The sequence below is a fragment of the Batrachochytrium dendrobatidis genome, assembly GCF_000203795.2.
Source record: "Batrachochytrium dendrobatidis JAM81 unplaced genomic scaffold BATDEscaffold_8, whole genome shotgun sequence".
Taxonomy (NCBI): Eukaryota; Fungi; Chytridiomycota; class Chytridiomycetes; order Rhizophydiales; genus Batrachochytrium; species Batrachochytrium dendrobatidis.
The window spans coordinates 1150200-1164977 of NW_006281106.1; the positions used below are offsets into that span (position 1 = coordinate 1150200).

Here is a 14778-nt window from a genome sequence, read left to right on the forward strand (position 1 = left end):
TAAACCAACTGTTGGTTATGGAAACTGTATCTGACACCACTAAAACAGCTGCAAGGACTAGGTTTGAGCTCCGTAGTGCGACGATTGAAGATGTTCCACTGATTCGGACTCTTATTCGAGAACTTGCCGAATTCGAAAAACTACTCGATACATGCAGTACCACTGAAGAGCTTCTTGCTCAACATCTCTTTGGAGTGGGATCTAACCCTGACCAAGTGACTCCCCAACGAGCAGCTCATGTTTTGATTGCTAGTGAGATTGCCACTCATACTCCTGTTGGTATGGCACTGTATTTTTTCAACTTTTCGACATTCACTGCCAAACCAGGGCTTTATTTGGAGGATCTGTATATTCGTGAGGCATATAGGGGAGCAGGCATTGGATCAATGTTTTTTGATCGTCTTGCCAGTATTGCCAAAGATGCTGGGTGTGCACGGATGGAGTGGTCAGTGTTGGACTGGAATGAACGAGCTCGTTCATTCTACAAGTCCCTAGATGCCAAGGAAATGGAGGGCTGGCTTATTTGTAGACTGGATGAACAGGCATTGCAAGCCTTTCCCCGCAACCAATAAATGAACTGGAGTACCAAGAGTCCATATTTTATGATCCGGGGCTGAACAGTCATTCTAACTGCTCAGTAATGCTTTGGCTAGCTTTTCTGATGCAACCCAATCCAGATCCAGATCGAATGACATGCAACAAGTATTCAATCGTTTTTATTAGGCTTACGTAAGCAAGAGAATTGAAGGCAACAAACCTTCACTACAGCAAACTATATATTTAGACATGTAGAGTAATAGGTTCTAGGCAAAGCAGATGCCTGAAACCATTCGTGTAGTTTAAATACTATATTTAAAACAAGGCGAGACCAGCAACTGCAGCCATGATGGAGCCAAAGATGCTAGAAACAATACTAGATGCACTGCTTTTTACGGTACTTCCAGAACCAGAGGCGGTTCCAGACGATGCACCGCCAGCAGCAGTAGCAGTTGCAGCGGATGAAGCGGTGGCAGTAGCAGCCACAGTGGATGGGGCTGAGGCAGTTGTAGCTGCAGCCGTAGCTGTGCTGGTTTCGTTTCCACAGCCTCCCTTGAGAACCAAGTTACTAATTTCAAAAGTAGCGCCAACAGGACTGAGACTAGTCGGAGTCCAATCTTTGAGATGCTTAAAGTCGTAAGGCGCGCCATTGATGTTCATGGCAAAGTCAGAAAGAGGGAGCGACACGTGTTGTTTGGAGCCATTGGGTTTAATGTACTTGGTAAGAGGCATGTAACTAGAGTCGATTAGGCGGTCAACACAATTGGCCGACTTTTGAGTAAGAGTAAAAGACATGTCTGAGCCTGTTGGGGCAACCAAATCAAAGGTAATAGCACTGTAGCCAGTCAGGTCAAAACATGCAATGGCATCAAACTTTGCAAACCAGAAATTGCTAGAGTTGGTCGAGGTCAAAACGGCTGCCTTCTTGGCAGTATCAACAGACCATTCAATGCCGACAGCACCATAATCGCCACCAAGCAAATTGACAGGGCGAACCTCCCCATCAACCATGGCAGACTGGGCCTTGACAAAGTCGTCAACCAGAAGATCTGGTTTACATACGGCTTGGGAGGATACAACCGAGATGGAGGCTAGAAAAATAGTGGCGGAAAGTGCGAGCATGGTTGGATAGATGCTATGACGTGAGAAATAATATAAATTTGATAGCAAATATATCAGCTGTTAGTATCAGATACCAACGGCGCAAAGATTAAGCAGAAAACGGCAAACAAGACTTGGTTCTAAACATGGCGGATTGTAGCATATCCATATATCAAAAAAGAAGCAGGTAAAACAACAGCTAGTCCAGCAAAACACCCCACACCATTGTATATGCTACAAATGATTGCCAATAGCAGCGGAAAAGCATTGGACTAGACCGTGTTCAGAGAAGTAGCATCAACAACTCGGATGCCGGTAAATAGCAGCAACAGATTGGATATAGCACTCAAAGTAGGACATCCAGATAAGAAATATCCATCAAATGGCAAATATCTAACCTTGTTTACAAATGTTTAGGCAGAAAATAACGAGATACTTCCAACGCCATTATAAATGAATACAGACAAGCGTGGCACAAAATTTAGTCACAGCCATATCCACGTAAAGTGAAACACTAAATAAGGGTGCCAAATGCGTAACAAGCCAGTCTCATGAAATGATTGGTGAAAATTCATCCGAATTTACCGAAAACATGCCCTCGAAACTCATTAGCAAAATTGACTGGGTTTTCTCCATGCTTATCTCTGTAAAAAGCTGTCGGATGTTTAAAGCAGCATCCACATCACAGTTCCAATAAATTCTTCATTTTCTAATCTCCTTTTATTCAAACCGATCATTATGAGACTGAGTGATTGGCATAAAGACAGCTGCTGCATCGCTGAAATGTCCAGTCTTTGTTCTCTTGAAAGTGCAAACACATCCGAGTTTTTAGAATACAAGATGGGTTGTATTGAAAATAATCGTCTAATATATGGATTGAAATAGATGAATCTGATTTAAACTCGACGATTGTACAATCCATGGCTATGTCAAAAGATCATTTTAATTCGAAACTATAATTTGATTGCGTGAGCATTATATAATGAAAGCTGTGTTTATTGGAGAGTTGACTGTCTAATCAAGTCGATTTGTAGGAGAAAAGCATAACGAATGCTTAACCATTGTCTACTTCAAAGCAAGAGGCAGTGACTACAAGATAGTTACATCTTACGTGGATACAAGTAAAACCTTGTTCACAGCCTTGTCTGCTATTACGCTTCATCCATTATCGTATTCGCGTAATGGATACTAAATAGGGGTACTCAATGCATGATAGTCAGCCGATCCTATGACATAATTAATGGTCTCCATTAAATCTACTAGGCAACATATGTCATAGCTCTAGCTGACTGGCCCCTGGTGATTGGCATAGGGATGGCGGTTGCATTCCCGATGTGCAATCTGTTTTTTGGACTAGAGTGCAAACATCTGATATTAGAATGCAACAAGCAGTTTAATCAACAACCCTGACTTTTTAAACTATAATTTTAAACCTGTCCTTTCTGTTCATTTGACACAGCCATACATTGTCCAATCACCAAATTTGTCCATTGTAATTCAGTTATTGGGTTAAATTGATGAGTCAGAATAGGCACCGACTCTCAATATCATCGCATATTATTGGATCAAGCAATAAGTTTATTGACTATAACATTGTGCTAAATTTGCAGTTGCTTTGCATTACAACTTGGCCAACATTTGAGCAAGAGCAAACTGCTTTTGCACCTTGGCCAACACAATAGGTGCTCTTTTTAATTCATTTTTGGCAATCTGCATTGCATGTACCTCGTCTGGTCCTACATACAATAAAAAGTGAAATACAATTAGAGCTTATCAAAATGCTGCAATCAATTGGACAAACAAGAGTGACAATGCTTGTCAATACCACTACGCAATGCAATCATGCTGTAATGTCAATAAACTAACCATCTGCAATACGCAATGTTCTTGAAAAGGCGTATAAAGCGGCGAGTGGAGTGTCTTGTGACACACCTTGTGCTCCATGAGCTTGAATGGCTCGGTCAAGCACTTTCAAAGCCATTGTTGGAACTACCACTTTGGCTATAGCAATCAAATTCATCGATTCTTTGGCTCCAACCTTGTCAATCTTGGCTGCAGCACTCAGCACGAGCAACCTTGCTTGTTCAATTTCCATACGAGACTGTGCAACTGAATCTGATGCTGTACCATGCTGAGCCAGTATCTTGCCAAATGTTCTGCGTGATGTATTGGTCAGTCGCAAAACATGCAAGTCAATGGCACGCTCTGCAATACCGATGGCACGCATACAGTGATGGATACGGCCTGCAAGATTAAGCATCACATTTAGAATAAACCAAGCGTTTCAGCAAAAAATGATATAAACTGGCACGCCAAACATTGGACATGAATTCAGCTGCCCACACATATCAAACAATACAGCCCCACCTGGTCCGAGTCGGCCTTGGATAATCTCGAATCCTCGACCCTCGCCCAAAATCATATTCTCGACAGGAACTCGTACATTTTCAAATACCATTTCAACATGTCCATGAGGAGCATCGTCGTATCCAAAAACCAGCATAGGTCTAATGATCCGAACCCCAGGAGTATCAGCAGGCACAATGATCACACTCTGTCGATTGTATTTGCTTTTGCTAGTGGTGTTGGATTGCCCCATAACAAGATAAACTTTACACCTTGGATCACCTGCTCCAGATATCCACCACTTTCTGCCATTGATAACATACGAATCTCCATCTCTAACAATTAAAGTCTCGATATTGGTGGCATCTGACGAAGCAACACCTGGTTCGGTCATTGCAAATGCTGATCGTATTTTTCCTTGCATGAGCGGAACCAGCCATTGTGCCTTTTGTTTCGCCGTGCCATACTTGGCAAAAACTTCCATATTTCCAGTATCTGGAGCATTGGTGTTGGTTGCCTATTGTCAGTCATAATAGCTTAGCCACAATCAAATCAAAGAATAGATTCATCGCATTGGATCATCTATTGCGTGTCTTACCTCTGGTGCCAGTATACTGCGACCCAGAACTTCGCAAAGCACCGCATATTCAAGATTGGTCAGACCAGGACTTTCTGGATAGCTTTTTGGCAAAAACAGATTCCATAGTCCAAGTGCATGTGCCTTTGTCTTGAGTGTCTCTATTATAGGAGGAACAACCTGCCCATTGACCGACATGTGGCATTATACATTAATGAGTCGAGCCATCGACCTGTAGCGGATCAAATCTAAAATCAAACTGGATCACATCCTGGCCTTTTACCTTCCATCTGTCGATGCCATGACCATGCTGCTGGTGATACTGGTCTTCAGCTGGAATGCATTCATATTCTACAAAGTCTGAAAGGGTTTGATACAGCTTTTGAGTACGTGGAGATAGGTCTACTAGACTATGAAGCGTATCAGTCATACTCGTTTGGGATATTGCTAATAGTATAGAAAAAAGCACTCGTAGTATTACAAGATCCCAATTTCAATCATGCAGAATTGGCATCAATTCGATACATTTATCAATAGATGCAATCGGTTTCTTGTATAAGCTAGTCACCCAACTCTTCTCTCCCAGCTATAACAGCTAGTTTGACTTGATAATTCCAGTACAATTGCTGTTATTCTCAAATCAATGCATTGCAAGCTGTTGTTGATACTAAAATTTGGCATCAAAAGCATGTGTAGCCCCAAAACTATTACAAATGGATGGACTGATCTCTATATTGATAAATTATATAAGAGGGTGATGGTATATCTAGCATAGACCTCAATCAGCCATGATGGTATCAAGAACGCAAGGACAAATCTTCACTGGTTTTACGCTCCGATTTACTCAGTAGAGACGGTATAATCACTGGTAAAATCGTAGTACAGAGTCCTGATTCAGTGCTAGGCATGGGTATACTTGTTCCAGGACCATAGGACGATGCCCAGCCAGATGCAAAGGGCACTCCAATCAAAATGGCCGAAATCATTCCACAAAATACCACGCGCGCATGGGCTTCTTGTGGTGAGCCTTCTAATCCTTGATGGTGGACCAGTTCTAAAGCAGCTCCGCACAGTGTCGCCTTGATAATGAACACCAACGTGTTGAGTACATTAGATCAAACAAAATCACGATGGATGCCAGTTTAAAATAATAGTCATGATAAACCCAATATTACCTGTACACTGGCTTTGCCGGTCCACATTCCACACCAAAAATAAGCTTCCTCATCAGAAAGATTTACGGCACGAGTTACCCAAAAGCACGAGACTTGCTTTACCAGTACAGAGATTGTTACCAGTAGTAGAGCAGTAGTGAACAGATAAAGTGGCATTTCTTTGAATGAAACAGATGCACCAATGACTGGGAATAGGAACGGCTTGAATGCTTTCCAAATGAGTTTAAGCCTTGACGATAGATTCAAGTATCAGTATACCAATAACAAACACCCAAATCCAGTGCGAAAAATACCTTGTATCTGCAGCTTCTATATTTGGTCTAGACCATGAATTGGCAATGATTGCCCAGGTCAAGATAGTCGAGCAAGACGCGGCACCAGTAAACCCATTTGTTTTGCCAATGATCGTTGCGATACAGTTACACGCAAAAACAACCCAAAAAGAAAGCCAGTCTCTAATCTGATTTCGCATGCACATGTATGCAATAAACCCAATGCAAGTACCAGCAAGCAGTCCGCCAACGATTTCCTCTAGTGCACGCGTAAACCATGCATCATGGATCCAGTCATTGTGTTCATGGTAGTGGCCCATTGCGGATGAAAGTGCGATACCAAAGCAAGTAGTAGAAACCAGCACATCTACGCCCAATGCAGCAAGCATTAATGGAGGAAGTCTATTTGTTTTCCATTCTGGACGTTCAGCAATATTGAGCACTAGTGGCACAACAACACCAGGAGAAATCGAGGCCACACCAAATGCCAATGTAAAAGCCCATGCAATTGGTAGTTTCAATACAATAGATGCCAACCCTGCCAATACTATAGCCTCAGTACAGACTGGAATAATTCCCACAGCAAGAGTGGTGGTGAGGTTGGCATGGATAGTGTGGCGGTCAATCGACAGCCCTGCGCGTGCAACGACACTAGCGAGGGCAATTGCCCACAGTCTGGTAGTCCACGAATGTGGAATGGGTACTATGAGCAAGGGAAACAGATTGCGAACCAAACAGCCAGCAATAAGCATTCCTAGCATGGGAGCCTGTTTGAATCTTTCAGCCAACTTTCCACCAGCAATGCCTGTGCAGACAATAACAAACAGAGATATAAACGCAGCTATGGATGAAGATTCGGTGAGTATCTTTGCATTGGAGCTCGTGGCCTCTATAGTTGATTGTACTGCCTGGTTTAAACCTGGAATGAGTTTTGAGCTCTCTATAACGACAAATAGCACATAAAAGGCTGCTGTAGCAGCGATAAATATAACCCATATAGGCTACAACATTGTTGATTAATTTTACACATAAAACATTGAGCAACAAGTCAAGGTCAGTGACGGATGAACAAATATGAATGGGCAGGCAGAGCATTCAAAAAGTACAACAACAGCATCAGACATACAATAGATGCCATTTTATGAGGTAACGACAACTTTAGCATGCTTCCAAGTTGAATTCGTTGTTTGCAAGTCAAATCTAGAAATGTTTGACCGAGGCTTTTTGTAAACTGAAACGCAACTCCGCTTGATAGCCTTGGTCCGAATATTTGCAGGTCATTGAGAATGTACTGTTGGAAATACTAGACTTTTCCAATCAACTACACTCGAGTTGGATAGGTCCAGTTGTGCATTGAGCCTCAAAGTGGTAGATTTAAACTACAGCAACAAAGTCCAAATGCAGTAAAAGCAATGGCATGACATGGCCATGCATTTACAAACAATATCGTAACAACATGGATTCAATGCGAGGCCGCAATGTTTCTAAAGAATGAAAACATTCGACTAGTGGCTCGGTTTCGTTCCTCACAAATAAATTCAAACTTTCTGCAATTCTTTGCTGCCAATCAGTTTATACCACAAGCTCTGAACTACCATCTAAATGGCTGGAGTATCACCCAGACTGTTTATTGCAGTCAGTATCGCTTATTTTGTCAATCGCAAGCGGATGGATTCGTGCATTGTCATTCTCCAGTCGCTTTTGGTGATCACTGCCATCATCGTATGTACTTTACTGCTGTTGCCAGGACAACCTATACCACCACAGCTGCCTCCCACCAGCTCCGTACAGCAACCCATGCAATCAGAAGGGAAACCCATCCTGCTGGATCAGAAAATCATCCCTTCTCCGTCTAACCTTTCAGATACTGTATCTGTAAAACCCAATCCATTATCACCAGCCAAGGACAGCCATGCCATTGACTCGCGTGGGGATGTCAGTACTTCATCTCCACAGTCCTCGTCTGAAAATGGTAATATCCAGAGTAAAGAGAAGCAAACTAAACACTGGAGACGTTATGTTGTGTCACAATCTCCTGCCGACTATTCAAGCAGCTCGGCATTCCACCAGGAAATGAAGCTCCAGTCTGATACTTCCAAAGGTATAGTCATCAATGTATTGAAAGAGTGGTATTCTTGTCCAACTAGCAACAAAATCAATCGACTAATCTTTTGATTCTATACATGTACATTGCATGGGTCGATTCACAGCTATATTCACATAAAATTGAACACTAAACAAGGATGCCAAAATACATAATAAATTGCCAATTTCATGAATGATTGGCGTCAATTCCCGCTAGATTTTAAACTTTTCAACAAAGTGGAGTTGTATTGACATCATCAAAACAATACAACCCAATATTTGGATCGCAATGAATGAATCTGACAATTTCACAATGTATGATTGTTCCAAAAGTGATAGTCTGTTCAAAATTAGACTGCATCATATAGTGGACTTGTGTTTTAAAAAGCAATGCAGTCAATTTCTAGTAGGAAGGCACAATAAATATTTAGTTATTGTTTATCCTAAAGCAAGATAGAGGCAAATATCTCATTTAACGTGAATACAGCTGCAACAATTCAATTTGAGAGCATTGGTAAATATCCAACACATCACCATCATCAGTAGTCTTGTTGATTTCCTAGCTTATCATCCTATTTCTAGTTTAGTATCTTGCATATCACTCTTTAAAATGCTGCATCAAGTATATCTCGTTTTTGCTTTAAAAGGCAAACAATCTGGCCTTTCATGAATCTTGTACGGATCTGTTCTTGCAAATATAAATTTCAAGCATATTTAAATTAAAAATCACAGGTCATCCATACATTGTAGCTTCAATACTTGTCCAAAAGTGATTTTTATTCCAAGTTGAAATGGAAACGAAACACTATTTTCGCATCCATAGGATGGTTTGAATCAACTAGCGGTCTTCACACCACTCATTTTCCTACATTGATTTAAATTAGTAAACAGTAAAATCAGTTGAAGGTTGAAAAAACAAACCTTGCGAATCTGCTCTTCTTCCTCGGGAGTAAAGTCATTGACAATATTAAACGTCTACCGTAAACAAAGTTAGTATAGTACACTCAATCTGTAAACCGGATATAACCCGCAGCAAAAGGATAGAGTTAGCTACCTTGCGAATCTCCTCCACAGTTTTTCCCTTGATCATGTTAGCAACAGTCTTGCAGCCTGACAATTCAGCATTTTAAATGAAATACGATCGGTAAATATAAAAGCCAGGATCCAAGTCATTAAAGCTAGCTTCAAACCAAGAACCCTACCCAAATCCAGCAATCCTTTCATATCCAAGTAATTTGCCGCAAGAATGATTTCAAATAGTGTGCCTTGATCGACATTGATAAACTCTTTATCCCACTCATCAATATCTTCAGAAGATTTCGTGATATTTTTGTTCTCATCTTCTGGAGATAGTGGAGCATCATCTTTGTGGTGGGTTGCATAGTCAATCACTAGACAGAAATAAAACGTAAGTACAGATGCAATCCAAAAGACATAAAGGGAGCACTCATGATTGGGGTGTCTGATGAAAACCAGTAGATGCAATTATGGCAACACCAAACTGTTTAAAATATGGCATAACAGATCCCATGGATCTGAACAGACTTTCGACTGTATCTGTGACACTAGGCAAGCCGACAAGGGGTGAATCGCCAAAAGATGGTTTGATTTGCAAGCATTTGGTCGACAGCCATTGCATCACAGCTAGACTGCAAACACCCATTGTAATGAAAGGGCTTTTTGGATAAGCAGGTATGGCATTATTTCAAATAGACTTGACATGAATAGACAGACAGCATGGTCTGCATATCAAAAAGCCATCATCTAATGGAATTGGGCAAGCTAATGACTTCCATCAAGCTTAGAATAGACTCTCGGATATGCGACAAAATGGTGAATAGATGGCATACATGCCAAATATAGCTAGAAGCTCAGATATGTATCATGAACAAAGGCCATGTTTTCAGCATGAACATAGAAAGTTGGCACCTTTTGCAAGAACAGTCCCAGCAACGTTGGGAAGAGGGATAGCAGCATCCTCGTCATCGCCAAGGTCCTCTAGCATGTTTTTAATAAGAACTGACTGACAGGCAATTTCCTTTACTACTGTAAACTCCTGCCCATCACTTGAAGAGAGTCTAACCATGATTGCTTGAGGGAATATAGACAAGGTGTTGATGAGTTTCAAGCCAAAGTTGGATATCTAAAAATAAATTCGGTTATTGCACTGATTTGGTGTCGAATTTCTTGAGCAATGGCGCAATAAATTCACAGCATGTTTTTATTAGACAAGACAGCGTGTCTAGCCAGCTAAATTGCTACGAGCGTTACAATGTGATTTGCAGTAAAGCAATGCAGTTTCAATCTGAATTTAACTTTGATAAAATAGTGTCAATTGGCTATTCTCTGTCATAGACTGGTTCCTGGATTGTTCATTCGAACGTATTCATTTTGTTCGAGTTTAGTATAATATATTGACTAAAGTCATGATAAATCTAGTATGCGTCGGATGGAATATTTAGATTGAAATTTAAAGAATATATGATAAACCTGTGGTTGACTTGGATCAAGCAACGTACAATTCATTACATCTGCAACCATATTCACCCAAAATGGAACATTTGTATCTCTGCAACTGCTCCACTTTGCTTTGAAATAAACCCTCCTCAATTCTTCAACACAACATCCATCATATAATACACATAATCTAATTTTAAACAGAGTATCACTTGCTTCACTTTTTGAATAGTCATATATTGTACGGTCAGTAGATTCATTCATTGCAATTCAGATATTGGATTTGGCTGTTTTCAATACAGCTACAAATTCTAATTTGTTGTATTTTGATTCTACCGAAATATTTGTGCTTCAGTTTGACAAAACAGCAATTGCACATCTTGGAAATATAACGATTGTTTCCATCTCGATCACCCAACATTTTGCAAAAGAGAATCGAGGATTGACAGGGACTGTGATGTGAATGTCGCTTTAAACATTCGTTTGGTATTTTATACAAAAGTAAGCAGAGGGGAAAGCCCAGTAAATTAAAGAGTTCAAAGGGCACAGTATTGACTAGTAAATTTGGTGGAATTATTATTTCATGGAACTGGCTGTTCACTGTGTATTACGATGCCCTTATTTAATGGTCCATTTACGTGAATACGGCAATAAGAGAACAGTTGCAGCAATCAAGAAATGTAAATAGAATTAGCATCTAGCCAACTGTGGTAGCTGACCAAGTCGTTTATAATGGAATTTGCCCTTTGGCTTGCTAGTACAGACTACCAACACTTTGGTATATAAATTTATTCATGAATTAGAAATACCTGCAGCACCAAGCTGAAAAAATTGTACATTATAGTCTTTTACCAACTTGGATTATCATGATGATTAGTGTACATTATCTCGTGCCTGCTCAAGTATGCACTTGATCAAAACTCGACGTGCCATAAACACGAATGGCGTCAGGGTATGGGCTGAACGGTTGAGGATTTAGTTTACATCTGGTCATCATTAGCACTTTATTCACCTCACTTTGTTTACTAAAATCCATTTAAATTCCATCAATGTCAGCGGTTACACATTGCAGGCTATTCTAACGGGTGCACATGGCATTTCTACCTGCCGTCTGAAGGGTTAGCATTGACGCGTTCAACTGTTTGCTTGTGAAAATTCCGGGTCTACTGGTTGCCCATCTGATTTTCTGCTTGGGCACTTTAAACCAAATAGTAGCAAACGAATTTGTCAAGGGAAACCTAACAATTCCGGACCCTATTAAGTTTTAACAGCAAATCAAGTGGCCTGCATGTGTATCAAGTAAAGCCTGTTTTGCATCGAGCAAAGTCAATGGAATTGTTATTGTCTATTTTCTTCGACTTTCCACTCAAACCACTACTTTGCATCGCTATTGGACTGTCGTTGGTCAACCATCGTATCTCGACAAAAGATCTTCTTTTGCCTTTGTACACTTACGACCATCAGGACATTGTTCATATCTGAAGCTATCCACTGTGCACTCATCACTCATTCAAGGATACTTTAACTATAGGCAAATCTCATCTTCAAATCACTCCTCAGTTGCATTCCGTTTCCTGGAAATAGCCTGTGATAAATATCATTGTCTCGGGTCGACTGAATCGTTAATCTCTGCTAAACATAGTCTTGTTATATTGTCGTCGTTGGTTCTATTTGCTACTGCAGCAGATCATTGTTCGTCCTGGAAACGCTTTTGTCGCACCCCACTGACATTCAGCAAGTCGATTTACCTATAGCCTGCTCAATCAGTGCTTCTATTTGCCCAATTCTTGGTCAAAAAACTAGATTAAAGTTTTTATTCAGATAGCACACATCTATCGGTTTTATTCTATGATCCCTACAGCATTCCTTCGTTTGACGTTCCTGCTGTTGGCAGGGTGCCTATCGACCACATTGGGTCAAGATTGCGTGCCAGTCACTGGTTCATCAGTTTGCAGATGGTGGAGCGGGGCCCAAGTTCGTCCTTCCTTTGCATCATCTGTTTTTCAGTTTGATTATTTTGCCATGACTTATGCAAGTTATGCTTCGCTAGACAATCTTTACTGCAACTTTAATATGGAGAGTCTTCGGTACACCACTGCCAACGTGTGCAATCTAATGCTGCATCTCCCTGAATCTGTTGGTGGATGCCCCAATACAAACCCATCTCGATCCTCACAACGTCTGTGCTGGTACCAGTGCGATGCATTTTTAAAAACTTTCGAAACCCAGTTGAACGATCAATCCATCTGCACTCCAACATTTGATTTCGCATTGATTCAACGTAGACAAAATGCTCTACATTTATATAGACGGCAATGCCGTGATCGGGATTTCGTCGATCAAGACATTACAAACTATGCTCCCTTTTGTATCGAGTCTAATTCTGAAAACTGTGGCTTTACTACAATCTCAGCCATGAGAGAATACTGTAGCGACGGCATTAATCGAAGGTTTGATCGCTGCTGTCATACCGCTCTTTCGCGACAGGCTACGATTTTTCCTAGGCCTACCATTCCCATACCTTCACCTAATGGACCGGACCCAGGTACTCCTCCATCTGCGCCAAATGACCCAAGTGCTCCTGTACCTGATCCTGGTTCTCCATCTACACCAAACGGTCCTGCACCTGCACCTGGTTCTCCATCTACACCAAATGGTCCTTTACCTGATCCTGGTTCTCCATCTACGCCAAATGGTCCTGCACCCATTCCTCAGAGCCCGCCAATTCCTGGACTACCTAATCCCAGTGGTCGTGTTGCGACTCCACCCATATCTAACCAAGGCAATCCTAATATCCCATTGAATTTTCCAAGCACCTTTCCCTCGACTGGAAATGATAATTCCAATCAGGTTAGTCCCAGAGCTGATCATACACAGGCCACCAATACTCCAGCTTTGGATCAGTCCGATTCTTCGTGGTGTAAAGTAATTGGTTCGAATTGTGAAAGTGCTCTCGGTCTTATTTTTGGAGGTGTTGTTGTAGTATCTATTTTCATTACTGGCTTGGCCATGTTTGTTCATAATTCAGCTGCTCAGAGACGGAATGCCCTTCAGAATTCACAGAAAACAGCCAACCAGCATTTTAGTTTACCACCACTTGCTGCCTTGCCTGTTCCAGAACAACCAGCCCAAACCAAAACCATGTACGGTTTATTCACTCGCAACCCAAAGCTTGACATTGCACCACCTCCTCCTCCATCACCTGCTGCAGATGAGCCCGTGGAGCAAGACCTACACAAGATTGATGTTGAATTGCCTGAAGTGTTTGGTGTCAATGTACCGTCAGCCGCGTTGCTCAAGATTTACCGTCGAAACTACCTTGAATTTGTTCCAGTAGGCCAAATTAAACGAAGTATTCGTTGGATCAAGAGCATGACAAGTGTCAGCAGTTTTGAAAGCTTTAGAAACTCGGTGTATGACAATTCTGATGCGGTCAGTCTTCCTGGAAGTGTATACTCTTCGGACTCGCTTTCACCAAGTGAATCCCCATCCAACGGACCACTTCGGCGGTCTCACGATCTAGACTTTTCTCGTGGATCTATACCTTCTCGACATATCAGCGGACATCGCAATGAATATGTCACGTCCAAACCCAACATTTCTATTGCGGACCGATCATTGCAGGATGTGCGTGCATCTACAATTTTGGTATCGCTTCCCGAAGTATTGTTACCCAAAGACTCGTCTCCAATTGCGACAGCGGCGGCCGAGTCCCATACGTTTGCTTCTCCCATTGCAGCAGCTATTGCAGAATGTGGATCATCTATAGAATCCACTGATGATCAAGCAGGCCATCTCCCACCCTTGCTTCCTGCCACATCTGATTTTGGAGGTGTAAAACTACACGAACCACACGTCGATGGTCTACAACAGCTGCCACTTGAACCCCATGTCCAAGAAAAACTAGATCAAGGCCATACTATCTATCAATGTATTTTACCTCTGACTTACACGGATGATCAAAACCTTGAGTTGAATTTAGGGGATCGATTGGTAGTTTATGAAACACTTGTTGATGGGTATGCCTATGGTGAGAATCTATCGACGGGTGTCCATGGGCGATTTTCGCTAGCCAACATCAATATATTGACGACTGCCAATCCATAGGCTGTACACTTAAAGCACAATTGGCTCGAGCTAGCATCTAGCCTTGCAAGTATATTACTGATTTATATTTTTGTGGCGAATAAAACATGCAATGACACACTTTCAAACCATTCAACTCTAT

General features: G+C 41.5%; 6 protein-coding genes across 6 annotated transcripts; 3 read left to right on the forward strand and 3 right to left on the reverse strand.

Annotated features, from left to right (window-relative positions):
• Positions 1-17: 17 nt before the first annotated feature.
• Positions 18-1674, forward strand: BATDEDRAFT_20071 (uncharacterized protein; the record flags this gene model as incomplete). Its single annotated transcript, XM_006679778.1, has 1 exon — positions 18-1674. The coding sequence occupies one exon, from the start codon at positions 18-20 to the stop codon at positions 570-572; it is 555 nt and encodes a 184-aa protein (XP_006679841.1). The 3' UTR covers positions 573-1674.
• A 1584-nt stretch (positions 1675-3258) lies between these two features.
• On the reverse strand, positions 3259-4991 carry BATDEDRAFT_26047 (uncharacterized protein; the record flags this gene model as incomplete). Its single annotated transcript, XM_006679874.1, has 5 exons — positions 3259-3374; positions 3505-3882; positions 4006-4501; positions 4583-4741; positions 4845-4991. The coding sequence occupies 5 exons, from the start codon at positions 4989-4991 to the stop codon at positions 3259-3261; spliced, it is 1296 nt and encodes a 431-aa protein (XP_006679937.1).
• A 367-nt stretch (positions 4992-5358) lies between these two features.
• On the reverse strand, positions 5359-7146 carry BATDEDRAFT_26048 (uncharacterized protein; the record flags this gene model as incomplete). The annotated part of the gene is made up of 4 exons (XM_006679875.1): positions 5359-5640; positions 5737-5965; positions 6030-7009; positions 7135-7146. The coding sequence occupies 4 exons, from the start codon at positions 7144-7146 to the stop codon at positions 5359-5361; spliced, it is 1503 nt and encodes a 500-aa protein (XP_006679938.1).
• A 464-nt stretch (positions 7147-7610) lies between these two features.
• BATDEDRAFT_89953 (uncharacterized protein) lies at positions 7611-8183 on the forward strand (the record flags this gene model as incomplete). The annotated part of the gene is made up of 1 exon (XM_006680043.1): positions 7611-8183. One exon carries the CDS (start codon positions 7611-7613, stop codon positions 8181-8183), a length of 573 nt encoding a protein of 190 aa, XP_006680106.1.
• Positions 8184-8854: 671 nt separating this feature from the next.
• Positions 8855-10195, reverse strand: BATDEDRAFT_20074 (uncharacterized protein). The gene is made up of 5 exons (XM_006679779.1): positions 10023-10195; positions 9296-9484; positions 9148-9203; positions 9015-9068; positions 8855-8958 (listed from the first exon to the last, which is right to left on the reverse strand). The coding sequence occupies exons 1-5, from the start codon at positions 10177-10179 to the stop codon at positions 8932-8934; spliced, it is 483 nt and encodes a 160-aa protein (XP_006679842.1). The 5' UTR covers positions 10180-10195; the 3' UTR covers positions 8855-8931.
• A 1610-nt stretch (positions 10196-11805) lies between these two features.
• BATDEDRAFT_89671 (uncharacterized protein) lies at positions 11806-14768 on the forward strand. Its single transcript, XM_006680044.1, has one exon. It carries the CDS (start codon positions 12399-12401, stop codon positions 14655-14657), a length of 2259 nt encoding a protein of 752 aa, XP_006680107.1. The 5' UTR covers positions 11806-12398; the 3' UTR covers positions 14658-14768.
• Positions 14769-14778: the final 10 nt, after the last annotated feature.

Bases quoted from the DNA above. Each gene is read 5' to 3' on its own strand.
- BATDEDRAFT_89671 (XM_006680044.1), top strand. From the start codon at position 12,399: ATGATCCCTACAGCATTCCTTCGTTTGACGTTCCTGCTGTTGGCAGGG.
- BATDEDRAFT_20074 (XM_006679779.1), bottom strand. From the start codon at position 10,179: ATGGTTAGACTCTCTTCAAGTGATGGGCAGGAGTTTACAGTAGTAAAG. The intron at 9,204-9,295 runs GTAGGGTTCTTG...CTGAATTGTCAG, and splicing joins GAAAGGATTGCTGGATTTGG to GCTGCAAGACTGTTGCTAAC. The intron at 8,959-9,014 runs GTTTGTTTTTTC...AAATCAATGTAG, and splicing joins AAGAAGAGCAGATTCGCAAG to GAAAATGAGTGGTGTGAAGA.